The sequence below is a fragment of the Nyctereutes procyonoides genome, unplaced genomic scaffold (genome assembly GCF_905146905.1).
Source record: "Nyctereutes procyonoides isolate TBG_1078 unplaced genomic scaffold, NYPRO_anot_genome, whole genome shotgun sequence".
In the NCBI taxonomy this organism is placed as follows: Eukaryota; Metazoa; Chordata; class Mammalia; order Carnivora; family Canidae; genus Nyctereutes; species Nyctereutes procyonoides.
In genome coordinates, this window is record NW_026575024.1 from 45,175,736 (window position 1) to 45,197,999 (window position 22,264).

Here is a 22,264-nt window from a genome sequence, read left to right on the forward strand (position 1 = left end):
AAATAAATAAATAAATAAATAAATAAATAAATAAATAAATAAATAAATAAATAAATAAATCTTAAAAAAAGGAAGAGAAAGAAAGAAAAGAAAAGAAAAGAAAAGAAATGAAAGAAAAAGAAAAAGAAAAAGAAAAAGAAAAAGAAAAAGAAAAGAAAGAAAAGAAAAGAAAAGAAAAGAAAAGAAAAGAAAAGAAAGAAAAGAAAAGAAAAGAAAAGAAAAGAAAGAAAAGAAAAGAAAAGAAAAGAAAAGAAAGAAAAGAAAAGAAAAGAACCAAGACAGAAGGCCAAGGGGGAATGTCAAAGGGATGGTATTCAATTTTGACCAGGGAAGTCAGGGACCCCCTTGCTGATAAGATGCCATCTGAGTCAATATTTGAAAGAAGGAAGGGAAGGAAGACACATGGACATTTGGGGGTAAGAAAACAAGCGATATGGACATTTGGGAGAAATTTGTTCCAGACAGAGGAACTGGAAAGTGAGAAGTCCTTATGGCTGAGCAAGTCTGTCATGATCAAGAAACAATGAGAAGGCCCTTGTGCCTAGAGAGAAGGGGGAGAATTGCCACAGGTGGAGTTAGAAAGTGGGTAGCTTAAAGGCAGGCAGGTAGGTGGGGTCTAAGGCCATTGTAATGACTTCCAGAATTGAGAAGCTATTTGGGGGTTTAGAGTGCTGAGTCATGATGTGACATATTTTTAAAGCATCACTCCAGCTGCTCTTCTTAAGAAACTCTGGCAGGGGCAGGAGGAGGGGGCACAAGTGTGGAAAGGGGAAGACCATATCTGAGGCTACTACAAATGCAGGTGAGGATAATGGGAGCACCAGCATTACCAGCACAGGCAGTGGGAAGAGACCATTTTGGATGTATTTTGAAGGTAGAGTCAATAAACTCAGGTTTTGGCCTAAATGACAGAAAGCTGAAGTTATCACAAGATGATTTCATTATTCATAGCAAACATGTCCCTTTAATCTGTTGTTTTGGTACACTTTCTTCCTGGTACTCCAATCGAAACACAGGTTGTGTTAAAAGAAAGAAACTTTGAAATCTCACCCAATTTTTATTAGTTCTTCATTATGATTCTTTGTAGTAGACTGCAAGAATGCAGAGTTTTCCCTCTCCTATCAAGAGATGTCTATTTCTCTATTTGCATCTGAGATGTATGTAACTTGCTCTAGCCAGTGTGACATTAGCAAATGTGAGGCAAGCACAAGTTTGAAAAGCCTTATGCACTTGCTGAGCTTGGAACCCTACAGCCAGCATGTAGAGGAGTTCAAAATAACCTGCACACATGGAGTGTCCCAGTCAATAGCTTGCCCACCGCAAGACATGTAAATGAAGCCATCTTCCACCAGCTGATGTGAGAGGCATGCACAAGCCTAAACTAGAACTTCCCAATAAACCCAGAAAATTGTATGCTAAATGACTGGTTGTTGTATTAAGGTACTCAGTTTTGGGATGGTTTGTAATACAATTTGTTATGCAGCACAACTAACTGATACACTCTTGAACAACTATATTTTTCTAAAAGGACAGAGAGAGCAAAAGTGGGGAGGAGGGGTGGAAAAGCCTTTAAAAGGGGTTCCTTGGTTATAGGGCTTTTTTTTTAAGACAAGGGATTTTAGTATCTTTCTTTTCTATTCTGATTACCCATTACATCACACTTTCTCCCTCCACATACCTGCGATAAGAAGTGGGGCAAAATTAGAAAACAGGATAAAAATCAAATTGTTTCATATTTGAAATATCAATTTTGGGCAGCCCCAGTGGATCAGCAGTTTCGCGCCACCTTCAGTCCAGGGTGTGATCCTGCAGACATGGGATTGAGTACCACGTGGGGCTCCCTGCATGGAGCCTCCTCCTCCCTCTGCCTGTGTCTCTGCCTCCCTCTCTCTCTCTCTCTCTCTCTCTCTCTCTCTCTCTCTCTGTGTGTGTCTCATGAATAACTAAATAAAATCTTAAAAAAAAAAAAAGAAACATCAATTTGGAAAAAAATTAGGCTCAAGATTTACATCAACCTATAATTCAAAAAGGAAAAAAAAACAAGCAATTCACTGAAAAACAAAAATAAAAATCCTTGTTGGCATCTTTGGGCACATGCCCATACTTGACTTGATGAACACATCTAGCACCTGGAGGATGCTATAAGACTCTGAACCATCTGGTATGTGTCCTAGACCACCACATTCCTTCCACTCGGAGCCTGACATCTGCCTCAGGTTCTGCAGAAGCAGTCAATAACTCCTCTCTGTATCCTCTTCTGTATACCTGACCCCATCTCAACTCACTTCCCCCACCATCTTGCACCATCAGTAATACCCCTTTAGTTAGCCTGCAGACAGGCAAATGTAGCCTTTAAAACCCTCCCTTGACCAAGCTTACGCCTTCAGCTACAATATTCTATCTTCAACATCAAACTGTCCAAAAGGGTATTCTTGTGTGTAGCCTCCACCGTCTCACCCCCAGTCACTCCATCTCTCTGGCTGGCTTAAGATCCCACTACTCACCTAGACTTTTCTTTCAGTACTCAGTGACAACTTCCTCAATACACTACCACTTCCTAATCCTGCTGCTCCGCAATTTTTTGCATCATCAAACATTGCTGACATTTCATTCCTTGAAATTCTCTCTTCTCGGGATCCCTGGGTGGCGCAGCAGTTTGGCGCCTGCCTTTGGCCCAGGGCGCGATCCTGGAGACCCAGGATCGAATCCCACGTCGGGCTCCCGGTGCATGGAGCCTGCTTCTCCCTCTGCCTGTGTCTGCCTCTCTCTCTCTCTCTCTCTCTGTGACTATCATAAATAAATAAAAATTTAAAAAAAAAGATTAAAAAAAAAAGAAATTCTCTCTTCTCTGGGCTTCTGTGACAAAATGCCTTCCTGGCATCAAACCCCCTTCCCAGCTCCACACTACTCCCTTATCTTTCCTCTTTATCTGTCAAATAAATGAAGGCATTACACCAAATCCTTAACTGTCACTCTTTCTACAAAGAACTAGTCCCTTGTCAATAGCATGATTGCACCTCTCTTTTCCCAAGCTCCCATCCTTATATTTTTACTGCCCAGCCAGAACCTATACCTGGGTGTCCCACAGGCACCTAACCCAGACTGTCCAAAACTGCACTCATCATCCTACCTTCTAAACTTGGCTTCTCTCAAGGGTTCCCATTGCTGTTGTGGCAGTTTACAAACCAGACTCAACATTCTGAAAGCACATATGCACCCCTATGCCTACTGCAGCATTACTGACAATAGCCAAGATATGGAAGCAGCCCAAGTGCCCATCAATAGAAGATGAAATGGTATATACATAGAATGGTATATTACTTAGCCATAAAAAAAATGATGAGATCTTGCTATTTGCAAGAACATGGATGCACCTAGAAGTTATTATGCTAAGTGAGGTAAGTCAGACAGAGAAAGACAAATATCATATGATTTCACTCATATATAGAATCTAAAAAAAAACAAAAGAAATGAATAAGCAAGCAAACAAAAAGCAGAATCAAACCTATAAATACAGAGAACAAATTGATGGTTGTAAGAAGGAAGAGGTTAAAGGGATGTACAAAATGGGTGAAGGGGAGTGGGAGGTGCAGGTTTCCAGTTATGGAATGAGTAGGTCATGGGGATGAAAGGCACAGCATATTGAATACAGTCAGTGGTACTATAATAGCACTGTATGGTGACAGATGGCAGCTACATTTGTAGTGAGCATAACTTAATATACAAACTTGTACATCTGGGGCAGCCCCAGTGGCTTAGAGGTTTAGTGCCACCTTCAGCCCAGGGCATGATCCTGGAGACCCGGGATCGAGTCCCACATCGGGCTCCCTGTGTGGAGCCTGCTTCTCCCTCTGCCTATCTATCTCTCTCTCTCTCTCTCTCTCTCTCTCTCTCTCTCTCTCTCTCTCTCTTCCCCTCTGTGTATCTAATAAATAAATAAAATATTAAAAAAAAACAAACTTGTACATCTGAAACTAATGTAATATTGTGTGTCAACTATACTCAAGTAAAAAATATTTTGTAATAAATAAATAAAACTGAGGTAGAAATAAGTGTGTTAACATGTAAGGATTTCCAAAATAGATTACATGTAAATAAATAAGAAGGTGATGATGGCAGCTAATATTTACCAAGCACATACTACATGCCATACTCTGCCTGAAATCCTAGGATATATGTTAACCTGTTTGATGCTGACAGGAGGAAGCTGAGTCAGAGAGAGGTGAAGTAACTCGCCCAAAGAGAAACAGCTGGAAGGAGAGGGCAGGATCCAAACCCAGTCTGGCTCCCCAGGCTACACTATCCAGTCACCTAAATACAGAGCAGATTGTGCAGTGTGACCTTATTGGCTTGATTTTTCAAAGAATATTTTATATAAGTATATGTGTGTGTAATATACATTAATAACACATACAGAAAAAAATACATGAAACTTTTAATAGTGGTTGTGTTCAGAGTAGGATTGGGGGTCTGAGCAAAACATAAGGTTCAATTTTCATTTCAAGCCCTTCGGTGGAGTTTGAATTTTTTTTTACAGTGTGCAAATATTATTTTTATGTCTTTCTTTTCAAGTAAACTATTCCTATGGAACTCATGCCTCCTTTGGGTTTCTTCTTCCATTTTCTCTGTAGCCATTTGTGGTTCAATTAACACTGTAAAGAGAAAGTTCCAGGGAAACAAAGATACTAACCACTGCAATCTCCCAGCTTTGCTAAGATTAGTCTGGCAAGAAAGAAAGCTTAATAGCATATAACTTGGGGCTCATGACACATACAACCTTTAAAGCTTTCTGAATGTTAAAAAATAAAAATTACATATAAAAAAAGTTCCTTTTGTAGAAGTGCTTACCTTTTAATTTCAAACTATTTTCCAGTGTTATAAAATTTTCATAGAAGATAAAATATATCTGAGAATAGTTGGTCTCAAAAAACTGCTTAAGATCACTTGCATCCACATTATCTGAAAAGAAAAAGTTACCATTGTAACAATAATCTTATACAACTATCAGAATTCACAAACCTTTTCAGAAGTAAAGGAAAGTAAGAACTAGTTTTATCCCCCTATGAGATAAAACCAAACAATGAAAATAGTATTTGTTCTCCACTAAGAGATCTTAGTTGTCCTGGGGCCCCTCCCCCACAGGCAGACCCCTGCAGGGGACTGATTCCAGGGCATCAGAGCCATGGGGGCTCAGCACTCACAGACCAGCTAGAAGTCCAGGGGTAAGTACAGGTTGGGAGGGACAAGATGCCTTCCTGTTGGGAGTGGGGAATAGAGGTTCACACAGGAGGTGACTTTTGACATAGGCCATAAAGAGGAATGGGTCTGTACATCTGAAAAAACAATTTTGCTGCTGGATTCCTACATGGCTCAGTTTTTCCTCCCTCCCAGCTGACCTGAGACCAGCTCAACAGAACTAGCTGGCGCTCCCCAGCACACCCACCCTCTTCCACCTGGGCCACTGGTCAAAGCCTTCCCTCCAGCTCCTAGGTGAGCTGTTCCACTCTCTTTGAACACAGAGAGGCCTACCATGTGTTTCTAGAGTTGCCCTGAGCCATGTTTCTCCCTGTTGGACCAGGTCTGCTCAATCAAGAACTGTGGCTAGAAAGGTTATGCATGGAACTTAGCTCAGCCACCTGCTGGAGCCCAGCAGCAACAGAGCCACTTCTTCCAGGGACCCAATTATCACTCACAACTCTGGTCAGAGTACTTATCCACTATCAACATGCCTTTGTACATTTTCCTTAGCAAACAGGTTATTTGTACCATTTACACAAACAGGTTGTTTGTGCCTGACCAAGGTGTTAGCTCTTGAGAAGAATACACTAGACATCTCAGGAAAATTAAAAACAGCTTCTTTAAATTCTGCAAGGATTACTCAAGAAACAAATGTATTGCTATTCAACCTATGATAAAGTAGATCCAATTGCTTTTGGGGTCCTAATACTATGTCTATATGTGAACACATACATTACTATATTTAAGTTCTATAAACTTGACACTAATGCTGGTGAATCAAAGGAGTTGTTTTTCTCCTTTCCCTCCTCCATAGGGGCTTTTCATGGAAAAAAAAAAAAATCTGACCTGATTCTTTGAAATGATGCACATAAGGTGTTTGTAAAGTCATATCAGCAGCCAATTTCACACTCTGTTCTGCCCCCCCAAATAATACCACAAAGCCCTAGAAGTTCCTAAACTAGTTACTAAACTAACAAATTTACCAGTGAAACTAGTATTATCATTCTTATGAGCTACATAATCCTGCCAAGGAATCCTTGAGTGCCTTCCACAGAATGTGTGGTTCCAAGAAAAGATTCTGTTCATTTTCACTCCAACCCAAACTACTGGTCCACCCCCAACTAACTGTTCCCCCTGAAACATACTTCACCTGCTAACTCCTGTTCGCACTTACTGGTAGCTAAAACATCCCCAGCCTGCCCCAAGACTAGGTCAATGACTCTGCTAGTGCTCCACCAGCTGGTTCTCCCTGGTCAAAAAACATATCTATTGCTTTACTTAATTCCTGATGGAATCCCTCTCGAGAGAATTCCTGACTTAATTCTGAAGGAATGATCTGTCTTCTCTGTTAGAGATACTGCAAACCCTACAGAACCTCTAGTCCATCCCATGCATCATTATGTCCCCTGCATCTAGCACAGTATTTATCTAGCTCAATATTTTCTTGAATGAGTTGAACAAAAGAAATGTCCTAAAACATATATATATACATGTGTGTGTGTATATATATGTAGATATGTGTTAATATATATAACAATGACAGGATAATGGCCACCATATGTAAACCATTAATTAGATCATATGCCTATAGGAAAGAAATGGCCTAGTCCACTTTCAAATCCTGGGTACTATCAAGAAAGAGATTTTACCCCCTACTAAAAACTCCAGATTTCACTCCACAAACCTACTGCCAGCTGGATTTCTCCACGTGAGGGTCTACAAGGCTCCTCAAATCAAACATGGCCAAAGAAAGTATTGTTCTCTCCTCAAATTCTGTTCTTCCTTAGGCCCTGCCACCCACCCAGCTACTCATCATCCTGGGTTCTTCTCACTCCTTCACAGCCCATCTCCGAGGTGTCAGTTCCACCTGCAACATGCTCCAGCCCTGGGTCCTTCATGTCCTCCATGGCCCTGCCTGCTATATGTCACCATGAATCCTCACCCAGGCTGCAACCATGCCCTCTGCCTGGGTTCCTATTTCCATTACTCCCCTCCACGGTCCATCCTCCACCATGCAGTCAGCAGAAAAACTCAACACTGTATATCAAACCAGGTCACTCCTTCACTCAAAACCTCCCAGTGGCCTCCAGTAGTACTTAAAATCCAAACTCCTGACCACGGCCTACAAGGCCCTGCAGAATTTCCTCCATTTGATGCCAACTTCATTTCACAGCACTCTGTCCTTCACACCCTACACTTCAGCCACTGGGCTTCTTTCTATTCCCCAGATTTCTCAAATGTGTTCTCCATTTGGGCTACCTCTAGTATGGTGCCCCCAACCCCAGAGCCCCATATAGCTCATTCCCTCTCATCCTTCAGAACTGGGATCACACATTACATCTTCAAAGAAATCTAAAAGTGCCACTGTGTCACTCTTCATATGTCATCTGATCACTCTGCCTTCTTCCTTCATAGGCTCTGCAATGGATGGATGCCTGACTGCTCACCAGTAAAAAGGTCTTGGACATAGAATGCCATAATCAAGCAAGCAATTTCCCTGGCATTTAGAGTATGAGTGTACTGACACAGCAAGATGGCACTGTGGGGTTATTGGATGATTGATGACTCCCTCATCTTCCCTGGGTCCCCCTTGGTCTATCAGAGATACTTAAATAGAGCAACCTGAACAAAGAGGGTTCTAGTCAAGGTTGAAAAGCACTCATACAGACTGAGGTGCTCTTGTGAAACCAGAAGTCCAGGTAATAGCCACCTTCCTCCTCAACCATTTGCTGTCTTTCTTGTGGATGAGGCATGGATGGGACAGAGCTCCAAATATATCAATATCAAGACCATTAGATACTTTTCAGGTAACCTGAAAACTAAGAGCATAACATAGGTAACATAATCAGTTTTATTTATAACATGAGTTTTATTTATAACTCTCCTCATTGGTCTAGGAGTCCTCTTCACATGATTCCTTCTAGAGCACTTAAGATTAGTTGAAATTATCTCATTTATTAATTTCCTTCTTCACTGACTGACACTCCACTAGAATGGAAGCAGCATAAGGGCAGGAATCTCATCTGATTTGTTCACTGCTCTATTCTTAGCCCCAGGAACAGAGCTTGGTACCCGAAAGGTACTCAGGAATATTTGTTAAATGAATAAACAAACAATAAATATTACATATTTTATATCTCTAATTCAATAGCTGAAAGGACTGATTTGTCTTATTTTTTAAAAGCAAGATTCATCAGATGAATATTTATAAAGTAAGCACAAATCTTGGAGGAGACCACAGATCCTGGAATTTAACATCCTGCAAAAGGGAACACAAGAAAATAGCCTGATTTTTAACAAGGTTAACTTCAAGAAGCATGGAGATAAAGAGTAAGGTTTGTTCAGAAAAAAACAATGAACAACAACAAAAACAAACAAAGTAACTATGACCAGAAACATCCTTTAGATAGACATTTTCTTTTAAGATTTTTAAAATTTATTCATAAGAGACACAGAGAGAGAGAGAGGCAGAGACATAGGCAGAGGGAGAAGCAGGCTCCCTGCAGGGAGCCAGATGCAGACTCAATCCTAGGATCCCAGGATCATGACCTGAGCCAAAGGCAAATGCTCAACCACTGAGCCACCCAGGTGCCCCTAGATAGACATTCTTTACCCATTCATTCAAACATTACTGAGCCAGTTCCCATGCCAACTAGCCTTGAGCTAAGTGCTAGCAAATTCAAAGAGAATAAGACACAGGGTCTTCAAGGGTTCAGTGGTAAACAAACAAGTAACACAAAGGGCACCATGACCATAGCTTATGCAGAGCATCAAAGCAGGAAGTAGACAAAGTCACTTGGGGAGGTTGAGAATATTAATAATGCTATACATTTATGCTTTAAAGATACTTTCAAGAATTTCTTTTATTTGACCCTCACCCATAACCCTGTAAGTTAGATGGGCAGGTATGATCAAAATAAAGAAACCACAGGTTCTAGATCTTATGTGACCTGCCCAAGGTGACACAGTCAGAGATCTGGGCAGAATTCCTATCTGGTATCTCAACTCAAATCTGAACCACACAAAGGCCTCAGAGACAAGGAGGAATAAATCAAAACCGGAAATCAGGTCAGGAATATATAAAAATCATCATCACCTTGGGGATGTAAAGGAGAGCCAGATAAAAAAAGAACAGGAAGATAAGTAAACAGATGAGAAATGAGGGGTGTGCTACTCAAGCCCGATTTCATGAAAATGGGAATTGCCGATTTCCCCGTTGAAGGAGCTCATGCCAGTCCCCTTCCACAGCACTAGCAGTGGCCAGTAAAGAAAGGGAGGACAAATACTGAACTAAAGAGCCCAGGCCTTTGAGGTGAGGATTTTCTGTGTGTTTGGCAACAGATATCAGCCCACTGCCTGACATAATCACAAAGTCCAGAGAAGTACATTCAAACTAACCACAGAGAAGCAACTAGCAGATAGCTTTATGGAGCTTGGGGTTATTCCTTAATTTTCAAAGAAATCTTTAATTTCTCACTCTCCTTCACCACCAACCAAGAGCCAATAAACTGTTTCTAGTATTTGCCCCAGTATTATTATCTCAAAAATAATCGATAAGCCACACCAAAAGCTACCCTCCCCCACTCCTCTGTCCAGCTAAAACCTCTGGTTGGCAATTATTTCTCCCCATCTAGCTGAAAGGCAACAGCAAGGCTGAGGGCGAAAACCTCTGGAGAAGACTGCCTGAGTAAAGTCCAGAAGCCACAGGGACTAATGCCCTCCCTTTTCCCTTTCCATATTCACTCAAGAGAACCCCAGTCTCAGTTTTGACTTTGAATCAATTGAATGTATTTATGCGTACATAGGCCATGTGCTACACATAAAAAAGGACTTAAGTTGTTTTAAATATTGAATACATGTGAAATAAGTTTCATAAATATGTAACTTGTGATATATAATAAAAAAATAAACAGTTTAAATCCACCCATCTAACCTAGTATCCAAGCCAATTAGGCTTTTGCCCCACCAGTCAAGTGAGCCTCATCCACACTGTTAATCCAATTTTCAGTCCTCTTCAGGGCCAAGAGCAGATACACATGTGCCTCTATGCCCAAGCACCACCAGCCTGACCCAAGAGAAGAAAAAGGCCCCTAGAACCCTCGTATAATGATTCTGGAAGCATACTGGGGCCTAAACTACATTCCTATTTGCAGAAAGTGGACCAACTCATCTTTAACTTTGTTGATAGTTCTGTTTCTTACATACGTTACAGCCATGTATACCAGTTATAGTGCAAAATTTTAAATTCTTCCATTCTTCCCTAAAACTACACACAGGTATTCAAAATTTCACCATGACTGATGATTTACTTTCACAGATGCTCTCCACAGCATTTAAACTAAAAAAGCAAGAGCGGCCTAGAGAAACACTATTGGCTTCCCTCCAGCCTCCCACCCCACCCGTTCCCACAGACAGACCTTTTCCTCTTCCAAACAGAGCCCCTACTTATTCAGGGCTCATCCTCCCCCACAGTCATGTCCTTCATGAGGCTGACCTATCCCCAGCCCCAGGAGGTAAGACTTGATGCTGCTGAGCCAATTACAGTGCCAAAATGCCCCGTGCCAGTGATATGTTTAGGCTCAAGCCTATGACCCAACACTGGTCAATAAGAAGTGAGAAGAATTCTGATGGAGATGTCTGGAAAAGGTTAATTGTTTTTAAAGAAACACAAAGAAGTATTTCCTTTTTTCCTGCCTCTAGATGTTGTTCTATCTGAGTGCAATGCTTGTAACGGCTGCAGGCCTTTTGCCACCTTAAGAACAAGCCAGCCACACTGAGGACACTAGGGATGACAAGGCAAGGAAGCAGAAAGAGTCTGGACTGTCAATATCACAGAACTGCTGAATGAATTAGCTGATTCTGGATTGACCTGCCCTGGGGCTGCTTTTATAGGAGGAGAAAAAATTCCTTATCATTTATATTTGTATTTTCTGTTACCTGCATCCAAAACATCCTTGTAAATACCAAAATGAAATCTGACAGCTGAACAGGAAACAATTAGTAGTATGACTGAAGAGGTTGTAGAAGATATCCATCCTACTAAAATGTATTATTTTCATTTCTCTATACCTATAAGGTAAACTAGATGTAGAAAGTAAAATTCTTATAAGTCAGGAAGATATTAACACTTAGTTACCCAGAACTGACAGTCCACATGTGAGTAATTCTGTATAAAGATGTACTCCAATTACTTAATGCTAAAGTTTTAAAAAGCAGAGCTACTTTATTTAAACATTTTGACATACATTTCTCAAATACAGGATTCTAAGACTTTGTTTTTAACCAATATGAAGTACCAGTATAGCAAAACATGCATATACACCAATGAAATACAATGTTTAAATCAAATGTGCTTTACATACATTTTAATATACTAGACTCAAGTTTCATAGGACTTTTTAAGTCCATGCAAAATGGCTACTTTTCTTGATCTGAATTGAGGCTAGCCTATATTACAGTCAAAACCACTCACCAGGGAGTCAGAGATAGAAATAAAACAGATAAAATAGTAGCTAGCTGGTAACCTCTACCCACCCCCATTGCCAACAACTAAGGAGGCAGAGAAGCGGTGATGAAGGCAGAGAGAGCCATCTTTCTTACATCAAATAATTATTATTAATAATTATAGCAACAGCTTACAAGAGAGTTTTGAATATATTAACTTAATTAAGCCTCTAGTAGCCATAGGAAACAGGTACTGTCCTCATGGCCAGTGGAAGGTCAGAGAGATTAGGTCACTACCTGACTCAAACCCAGGCAGTCAGGCTCTCACACTGCTCCCCTAAATCCAGGTGCGACAGAGGAGGTACAGACAAGCATAGCTGGAAACATGACTTTTTTAAAAAAGATTTTATTGATTCATTTGAAAAACAAAGACAGAGAGGATGAGTTGGCATAGGGACAGGAGAGGGAGAGGGGAAAAAGACTCCCTGCTGAGAGAGGAGCCTGACCTGGGACTTGATCCCAGCACCCTGGGATCATGACATGAGCTGAAGTCTGATGCTTAGCTGACTGAGCCCCCAGGCGCCCCTGGAAACACGGTACTTTTTTTTAAGCACACAGATCTGGTAGAAGTCACAAAACAAAAGAGTTACTAAACCTAAAACTGGAGCCAGAGTTAGTTTATTTAGGACACCAAAGTCAGCCTGCAAGTGAAAGGACTTCCTCCTCCACAGGTTAAAAAGGTGGTCTCCCTATGAAGTTACCACAGCAAAAGCTGAAATGGCCTTTCTCAAGGGCCTCTCTACCTCCGGAAATCCATCACAACGTCCCCCACCCTCTCAGCAGCCGTGAACACTAGTCTGCTGTATCCCTCACACAAGAAACCAAAGGCCTCTGGTCACCGGGCAGCCATCTTGTCACTCCCAGGCTTCAATGTGATGGCAGCTTGAGAAGACCAGAAACTCACTATCTGAGGAATGGGTGGCAAGATAATTTGTTATATGGACCCAATAGAACCTAAGATGGCCACTGAAGTATTATACAAGCCTTCTTTACTTACTCGTGTGGAAAAATGTCCAAGGAGTGTTAAGTCAAAAATCTAGGGTTAGGGGCACCTGGTGGCTCAGTGGTTGAGCATCTGCCTTTGGCTCAGGTCGTGATCCTGGGGTCGAGTCCCGCATCAGACTCCCCACAGGGAACCTGCTTCTCCCTCTGCCTGTGTCTCTCCCTCTCTCTGTGTCTCTCATGAATAAATAAAATCTTTTTAAAAAATCTAGGGTTAGACCATGCATAAGGACTATTCATGTAAAACTATGTTTATGCGTGTTCCATAACACAGAGAGACAGACAGAGATTGGGTGAGAGACAAAAAAACAGAGAGAAGAGGATACATGTAAGCAACAGCAAGCATAGAAAACATTCTTACCAAAATTCTAATGATGCTCATTAGGGGACTGCAGAATTTGAAGAGCTTTCTTCCACTTAAATTATTTTTTGATTTCTACCATTCAAATGTTTATAATGAGTACATTAAATTTCATAACCAAAAGAACTATGCACAACAACATGTATGGACCTTAAAGGCCTTATGCTAAGTGTAGTAAATTAGAGAAAGATAAATATGTACTCAGTGATCTCACCTGTACATGAAATCAAAAAAAAGAAAAAAAAAAGCCAAACTCATAGAAAAAGAAATCAGACTTGCAATTACCAGAGAGGGGAGGTAAGGCAGGAAGGGAAACTAGAGGAAGGAAAAAACAAAAAACTATAAACCTATTTTTCATTTTGGAAAAAAGAAGTTGCCACAGTGTTTTGGAAAGAGATCTTTTTCAGGTATTTTTCAAAGCCTATTTAGCATAAAAAAGAAAGGAACAACTCTGCAGACATGACACCAGACTATAATGTTCTCTAAACTTGTCTTACTCTCCAACTTTGAAGTACATTCAAGACCCATACAATATATTAAACACTATCTTTACCAAGACCAAAAGGCCCTAAAAACAGCAAATAACTTAAATTTCCTCTGTCCAATGCTATAATTAAACTTATACTATATAGCACATATGTTGCACATGATGCCCTGTAATGACCTAGTTACAGGGGACTTTGCTATCTTTAGGGAAAACGGTGTTTCTCTAATTGTCACTTACCAAGAAATGCAGAAAAATAAAAAGCCAGACAAGAAGAAATTATCTCTGTCCAGCCACTCAATAACTTACACTGAGTAGGGACAAGCACATGTGTGACAGCCTGGAATGGAAAAAGTGATGATATTTCCAATTATGATAAGGTTCATTTACCTTGTAGCCTTAGCACACATTAAGTCACATTTCTTCATTCTGTGTAAACCTGGCACTGACAAGCAACTGCTAGAACAGATTCTCCATCAGTGCACACTCAACTAGCAACATCAGTTCATAAAAAGCACATTTCATCAATTAACACTGAGCCAGAGATCAAGATTCCCCCAGGCCTTTCCACTAAAAAACATGATATAAAGTACAAATGGGGCTCTAAGTTAACAGGTTCCTGAAATAGAACCAACATTGGTTTCTCTTCGCAATCATTGATATAGATAAATTAATATTACACTGACTAATGAACATTTTCCTGTGGTCATTCTTTTTCAGCAGCTGGTAGATCTATCTCCATTTTTTGTCAACATCAAGGGTACTTTTTTAATTTTAAGAGGCCGAGACAGAGAGAGACGGAGAGACAGAAAGAAAGGGGGGGGGAGAGAGAGAACCTTAAGCAGCCTCCATGCTCAGCACAGAGCCCAAATTGGGGCTCTATCTCAAGACCCTGAGATCATGACCTGATCCGAAATCAAGAGTTGGACACTTAACCTACTGAGCCACCCAGGTGCCCCAGGAGCATATTCTAATATATCTGCTTCTTGCCTCTTACTGGAATTTGGGGTAACCTAGCAAGCCCACCTCCATCCTGTTACATGCCTGAGCAGCTGTGTGCACCCCATCACATGACCCCACTGCAGTCTAGCTCTCCTGTCCCCTGGGCTGCAGTGTTACCTGCCTGTCTTCTCAACACTACTCACTGATGCAATAAAGACAGACACAGGCCACATGTCCCCACCTTCCTCAAAACCTACACCTGCCATGGCTTCCACAGCTACTCACTTCTCTTCTCTAGCACCACTCCTTTCTCTCACCTCTTCCCCTTTCTGCCTCCAGCTACTGCTCAGTATTGGGGCAAAGGATCAGACTTTCTAGAAAGTAAGCCAAAAGAAAAGCTTTCTTCACAAAGGTCCTAAAGGTCAGCTCGGGTGGCTCCCCATGTCACCTTACTTAGAGAAAAATCTGAAGTCCTCACTGAGACCTACAAGGCCCACTGGTCCTACCCTTTCCTCTCTTGTCCACAACTCCTCCACCTCTACTGACTTCCATTAGATTCTCAAGCCTGTTTATGACTCAGAGCCTTTGCACTTCCCTCTGTTGAGAACACGACTCCCGTAAGTAATCACCAAGCTGTTGCCTGCTTAACTCAGATCTTGACTCTAAACACCTCTTCAGAGAGGTCTTCCCTGATCCTGCTGCCTAGATCAGCATAAACACATCCACATTAAGCCTCATAGTACTATAATCATTACCTGAAATTATATTCTACATTTACTTGTTATTTATTGTCCATCTGCCCTAAAGGAATCCAAATCTCATGAAATCAGAGCTTCATTTGATACACAGCAAGCCCTCAGTGTCTCCTTGTGGAAATGACTTAGAAACAATGTATATTGTCTAAGACAGAACTCAAAGAGTGGCAAAGCCATTTATTAAAAGGAAAACCCTTACTTCCCTCAACTTAGATAAATCTTCAAATATAACTCCCACAGTCTTAAGTAAAACTTACAAAATGTCATGTAAAGCTTTCTCCATGACCTAGGATTATCAACACAAAAGTCAATACCCTTGGGACATACATGGGCATGAGCCGAGATATAAGCAGTACTGTTTTGTGTGGCAATGTATCAGAACACCTTTCCAGAACTACTTTCTCAGAAATATATGAGCCAAAATGAGATTCAGTTTCTAGGAACAGGGCAAATGATATCCAGGCTGGCCAATCAGAGTACCTCATCTCTTACAAGAATGGGCACTTAAAAAAAAAAAATGGGCACAAGACCTATGTAAAGCTAATCAGAGTATTCTCAGGACCTGGGGTCCTAGGGAGACCATACTCTTCTCAAGGGTCACTAGCTTTCAGGGACCATCTCTCCTGCACCAGGCAGAGTCAGCCTGAGGATGAGGAAGAAGCACAGAAAACAAACACAGAACCAAGAGTGGAAAGGAATATTTTTCACAAGAGGGAGGTCAAAAAGAAAGTGGACATGAAAATGGGTGAGTGTCTCTGGACTCCACTTACATTTCTGTCAGCAATCATACATACTTAAAGCCAAATATTCCCCTAGAGTAGTTATGTGTATCATTAAATCCCCCTTTTAAGTTAGTTTGAGTTTCTGCCACTTGTAACCAAGAGTCCTGACTAGTATAAATATGCTCAACATATACAGCTGACCTTGTGAACAAGCAGGGATTGGGGGTGTTATTCCCTGTATCTTCTGACTCCCCAAAAACTTAACTAGTAACGGCCTACCGTTGACCAGAAGCCTTACCAATAACATAAACAAAACATATTTTGCATTTTCTTTTTTCTAACTTGCTTTATTGTAAGAATACAGGCAAGTTAGAAAAAAGAAAATGCAATTAAGAAAATCATAAGGAAGATAAAATACATTTACAGTGCTGTACTGTTTTTATCAAAAAAAAAAAAAAAAAAACCAAAAAACAAAAAACACATATAAGTGGACCTCCACAGTTCAAACCCATCATTCAAGGGTCAATTCTACTATCACTCTGGTGGAGCAGAATGATTTTAAAAAGAAAAAAAAAAATCTCCCAGCTGGTTAAACACACACACAGGTGGTTGCCAGGGGCTGGAGGGAAGAGAGAATAAGTGATGGCTCAATGGGTACCAGATTTTCTGTTGGAGTGATGAAAATGTTCTGGAACTAGATAGAGGTGTGGTGACTGCACAGCACTATAAATGTACTATATGCCACTGAACTGTTCACTTTAAAATGATTAGTTTTATATTATGTGAATTTCAACAAATAAAATTTTAAATGTGAGAACAATGCTGCAATGCATTTCTTAATAGTCTTTAACTATACCTATCACCATTTCCTAGAAAAGGGAATCAAGTCAAATGATACATACATTTTTAAGACCAGATACCAATAAATTACTTTCCAGAGAGATCATATGAAATTATAATCCTATCAAAGGTATATTCAAAAGCAAACACAGATAACCAGGAAGAATCATTAAGGGAAAAACACACAACAGCAACTTTGCTAATATAATAAGTAAATACATTTTTATTTGTAAGTTTATATATCCTAGACAACTTAAAAGTGACGTTTAAAACATTGGTTCTTGTCATTTCTTCATTTGTGTTATATATATATATATTTTTTTAAACTTCTGTTATACTTTTTCACCTTAAAATGTAGGAGCTCTCTATGTACCGAGGATATAACTATATCCTCTCCTCTAAGTTTCAAATACCTTTCCAGTTAATTATTTACTTTTTACTTCAGTTAAAATGATGTGTCTGTTTGTGTACATATTTCTTTGAGGAGCAGGAAGAGAGGAATGGAACCTTTCTTTCCAAAATAAACAGCTGCAATATGATATACATACACACAGACACACACACACACAAAGACAAGGTGATATTTTACTTTTACTCTGGAGTTCAGCATAAGCTCTACTACATCAAGCCTAATTAACTCAAAGACACCCTTATTATATATAAAATCCATGGAAAATAGTGGTCTACATTATCTGTGGCAGAAATAAGACCAGAAATAAAACATGTTAATCCCTCTAAAAAGTTGTAAAGAAGCAATACATGTCATCTGTTCCCCCTCTCCAAGCAGTCTTGAAAATACTATCAAAGATTTCATTGAAAGAATTTTTGCTAGTTATAACTGGTCCTTTTTGGGGACAGTGACTGTTTTGGTTTTTGTGTATTTAAATTTTTACAATAAAGTCTCTGCAACTTTATTTCCATGAAAGAATATCTAGGATACTTGCCTAAGCTTCACTTAAGCCTATCCTTACCAACAGCCCTCTGGTCCTGCTGCCCTCTCCCTAAACCTCTTTTCCCAATCTCTTCTCAAGCCTTTTGTCCATGCAAACAGTCTTCTTTTACAGCTGTTCACCTTGGGATGAGAGGGGTGGGTCTGATAATGAGTGCACATACACAAAGGAGAAGGTTGGGGGGCTCTTTCAGGAGACCTTAATTCACAGTCTTGAATCATTACTTTAATCATGGGAACATGTGGCTTGTGAAAACAATCTCTGGGGCAGAAAGGCTTTCAGAAATTTTTCAAAACATCAGGTGGCTGCTACGCCCCCACAGACTTATATCCATCTATTTGGAAATCACATTTTGGGGTCTGTTTGCTTTTTTTAATACTTATTTATTCTAGACTTGGATTGCAAGCTCTGGCATCCCCAATGCTGTATATAGCACCTGGCACGTGTTGTGTGTGGATAAAAAATAACTGCTAAATGAACAAGGGAACTCTGGAGCCAGCTGCCTGGGTTCAAATCCTGACTGTCACTTACCAGCTGTGTAACCTTGGACAAGATTCTTAACCTCTCTGTCTCAACTGTACAATGAGGATAATAATATTACAATATCCCACTTGGGAGGATTACATAAGTTAAAGCATGTAAAAGTATTTCTGGCAGTTTGGCACATGAAAAGTGCTGATTCAATGCTAATTATTATGGTTACAAATATGGAAATACATTACCAAAAGGAATCAGGATGAACATGAAGCTCTTCATGTTCTCAACGTATTTATCACCTAGTAGGGTCACCAGACACAAAGCCAAAGGCCATAAATGTCAAATGAGAAGTTCAAACTGCTATGGGAATTCTGAGGAACGATCATTTTAGGGCAAAGGGACAAAGAAAGTTTACGTGGAGGACATAGTGTGCTCATGCTGTCTCCTGGAAGGGTTTTGGATGGGAGGAATGGCTACACCTTCTGGGGAAAGGGGTGGTGTGTCAGTTTGGGCTTCCTGAGAAGTAGACACCAAGACAGAATTTCACATACAGGAGATTTATCAGTGCTACTGTCTGTAAAGGGGAAAGGGGAGAGACCTGAGAAGGCAGGGAGAGTTGGCTTCAACCACATTGCACATCTGACCCCTGTGAAGGAAAGGGGGAAGGAAGGAGGGTTGGGGAGGAAGAGTCTCAGACTCCAACTCGGTGGTGAGAAGGTCCTTACCATATCCATGGGGAGTCCTCAAGCAAAAAATCATTCTTCAGAGCCATCTGGATCTTGCATGAGTGGACCACAACAGCACTCCTCCTTACTCAGTAACTCCAAGTAGTCCAAGAAAAGCTCAGCTTTGGCTAAGAAGTGGTGGTGAACATGAGGGCAGCAGCTGGAGCCACCAGTCAGTCATGACCCTCACAGCAGAGATCTGAGTGCCGCATTCTTGGGGCTCCCACAGGGGGACACAAGCAATGTCACTAGTACCTATGTGTCCCTGAAACCGCAGTTGAAGTTAAGTGAATATGTATCATCACTTAAAATCAAGCACAAGAAAATATCAAAGGGCTCCTTATCTTTATCAGCTAAACCACAGTTGTGATAGCAAAATTACATATTTGCAGTTAAAAATTACAACTACTTTTAAAATACCTTTCAAAAAAATAAAAATTTAAAAAAACAATAAAATAAAATATCTTTCAGATGTGGTTTCAGTTTCTAAAACAATACAAAAGGGGCAGCTGGGGTGGCTCAGTGGTTTAGTGCCGCCTTTGGCCCAGGGTGTGATCCTGGAGACCCGGGATAGAGTCCCACGTCAGGCTCCCTGCATGGAGCCTGCTTCTCCCTCTGCCTGTGTCTCTGCCTCTGTGTGTGTGTGTGTGTGTGTGTGTGTCGTGAATAAATAAAATCTTTAAAAGTAAATAAATAAATAATAAAACAATACAAAAGATATAAAAATGGTGATGAAATATCTCTTTTGTAAAAATCACACTTAAAGATTTGAAATGGGGATTCAGAACTAACTCAAAAACAAGGTTTAAGAATCTAGAAGGTGAAGTCCTTTCTGAACTGGTAGCATAAGGCAGCACACTGAACCAATGAGAATATGAGAAAACATTTTGCAAAAGTGTAAGGTGCCACATGAATATAAGCAATCAGTACACTCAAGTTACATCTTATCTGAGGTTAAGCCATATTAAAGGCAAAAATGGAGATGAGCAAAATTACCCCTAACCACTAGAACCACACCCGGTAGGTCAAATGGTTCCACAGTCAGAGGTGTGAAAAAAAGAAGACCACTGAGAACACAGCATTTCCCTGGTCCCATCTGCTGCCAATCTGGGACACATGGTCACCAAGTGGAAGGCCAGATAATATCTGCACTACCTAAACTGTCCTTGTTTTATATATGTACATTCCCCCCCCCTTCTGGCCAAGCACTGAATATATAAGTTAATTGCATTTATAAGATCGCTCCCCAAAAGAATAACAACAGCAAATCTTACAGATTACAATATTTTTCTTATTTTAAAGGGATGCATGGCACAGGAGAGGGAACAAGACATCCTCAGTTCCTATCACTACACCAGCAAGAAAACTGGCTCAGCAGCTAGCTCTACCTACCTCTTACCTTTGCCAGGAAAACAGAAGCCATGGTGTTAGAGCTCCCTCCACATTTAGCACCCCATTCCTTCTTCCTCCAAGTAGCCTTACAGGAAGCGGTGTCCCTCTTGTCAAGCCATCTGATCTCCTGCCCCACACTCTTGATCTGACTGCAGACCACACCTTTCTCCATTTTTATTCCCTCTCCTTCAGTTTTGCTCTTGTATTAGTTACTTCATATATATATATATATATATATATACACACACACACACACACACACACACACAATGTATATACATATACATATATATACACACTCAAATTTGCTCAGCTTTTAAATATAAAGAGTGTATCTACACATATGCACCTACCCACCCATCCTTGATCTGGGATTTCCCCCTCTCTTCCTGACATATTAATCTGTACTCTTTCCATTTCAAGACTCAGAAATATAACTTAAGCTAGCTAAAGCAAAAACAGGGTGTTATCAGCACCTTAAGCGAGAAGCTCAGGAGTGGAGATGGCACAGACATAGCTGACCCTTTCAGCTCACCCTCCATCTCTCTGTCCTATTCTCTCCTGATTATGAATTCAATTTGAGGCAGGTTCCCTCCATGCTGGGGAAAGATAAACACTGGCAGCCCATGCTATACTCTTAGGGTTTGCAATCCAAAAGGATGGGAACTCTTACTCTCCCAGCACCCGTGTTTTAAATCTCAGGGCATCTGAGCCACTCACCAAGGTGACACATAGAATTTGGCTCCTATTCTCTACTTACGTCTTTCTGATTCCAAACATCTGCCTATACCACAGGATAAAGGCCACTGTACACTTAACTCCATGGTGTCCACACCATTACCTTCACGCAAGTTTCTCTCTCTGCAGTCCCATCATCCCCAACTTGTCCACCTGGGAAATCCTGTGTTCGTTATTCCAAACCCACCTCAGACCTTCTCTCCCCTCATGAAGTACTGGAGACCTCTCCCAGAGGCCTCTCTGCTGGGCCTCTGCACCATGTGTGGCCACCTCTACAGTTTCATCCCCTCCACTGAGATGGGAAATGCAGTTATTTATGTGTCTACCTCTCCTATTAAACTACAAGTCCTGGGCTTCTGCCTTAAGAATATCTGAATCCACAGCCCTCCTGAGCAGATAGACATGCGCACACACACACACACACACACATATACACACATATGCACTCACCCATACACTCTTGAAAACAATGTCTGTGGAACTGAAATTTTTTAAAATGCAAAGACAGAATAGTCGTTTATCACGTTTATATATTATTCTTAATTTTATAGTACAATAACATATCTCTCCTTTAAAATTTTTTTAAATTTAAATTGAATCAATTTGCTATTTTGAAAGTCAATTTTTTTAAATAAACAATTCTCTACAGTTTTATCTCTGGAAAGATCAGTACTCTAAACAGCTAGTAAAAGTATTTATGCCCTGTTGCAAGTAAAGCACTTACAAACAAAATAAAAGTACAAATTACAAAAGTTTACATCAAACTATTCTGGATCTATCAATTCTCTCTCTTCCCAGAATAAAAGAAGGAAGCTAGCCTTTTCCAGTTGTCCCAAACAAAACATCTCAGCTCGACTGGACTTTTATCCTAGGTCCACCCTTCTTGCCTCAGAAGTCCAGACATCCCTGAGCCCTAGAGGCAGGGATTGGTGTATTTGTGTTACACGTATTTGAGTCCAAAGCTCATCTTACATTCCAGAGGTTACCAGATATAAAATGTTAGTAACTGATGAAAAATTGGCAAAGGGAGCATTATGGCAAAATGACTTTGCTTCAAACCAGGTTAAAAAATAAAGACCATATAAGACTACCTGAAGAGCCTGAAATTACAGCTCAGGCTTTGCTCTGGTTGGC

At 40.5% G+C, this 22,264-nt stretch overlaps 1 protein-coding gene across 3 annotated transcripts in view; it reads right to left on the bottom strand.

Moving 5' to 3' along the window:
* Positions 1–22,264, bottom strand: part of RALGAPA2 (Ral GTPase activating protein catalytic subunit alpha 2) — a 316,059-nt gene that overhangs the window by 287,668 nt on the left and 6,127 nt on the right. For all 3 annotated transcript variants that reach the window (XM_055345530.1, XM_055345537.1, XM_055345523.1), the window contains exon 2: positions 4,849–4,959. In XM_055345530.1, coding sequence (XP_055201505.1) covers positions 4,849–4,959 — 111 coding nt within the window. The remainder of the gene's footprint in view (positions 1–4,848; positions 4,960–22,264) is intronic.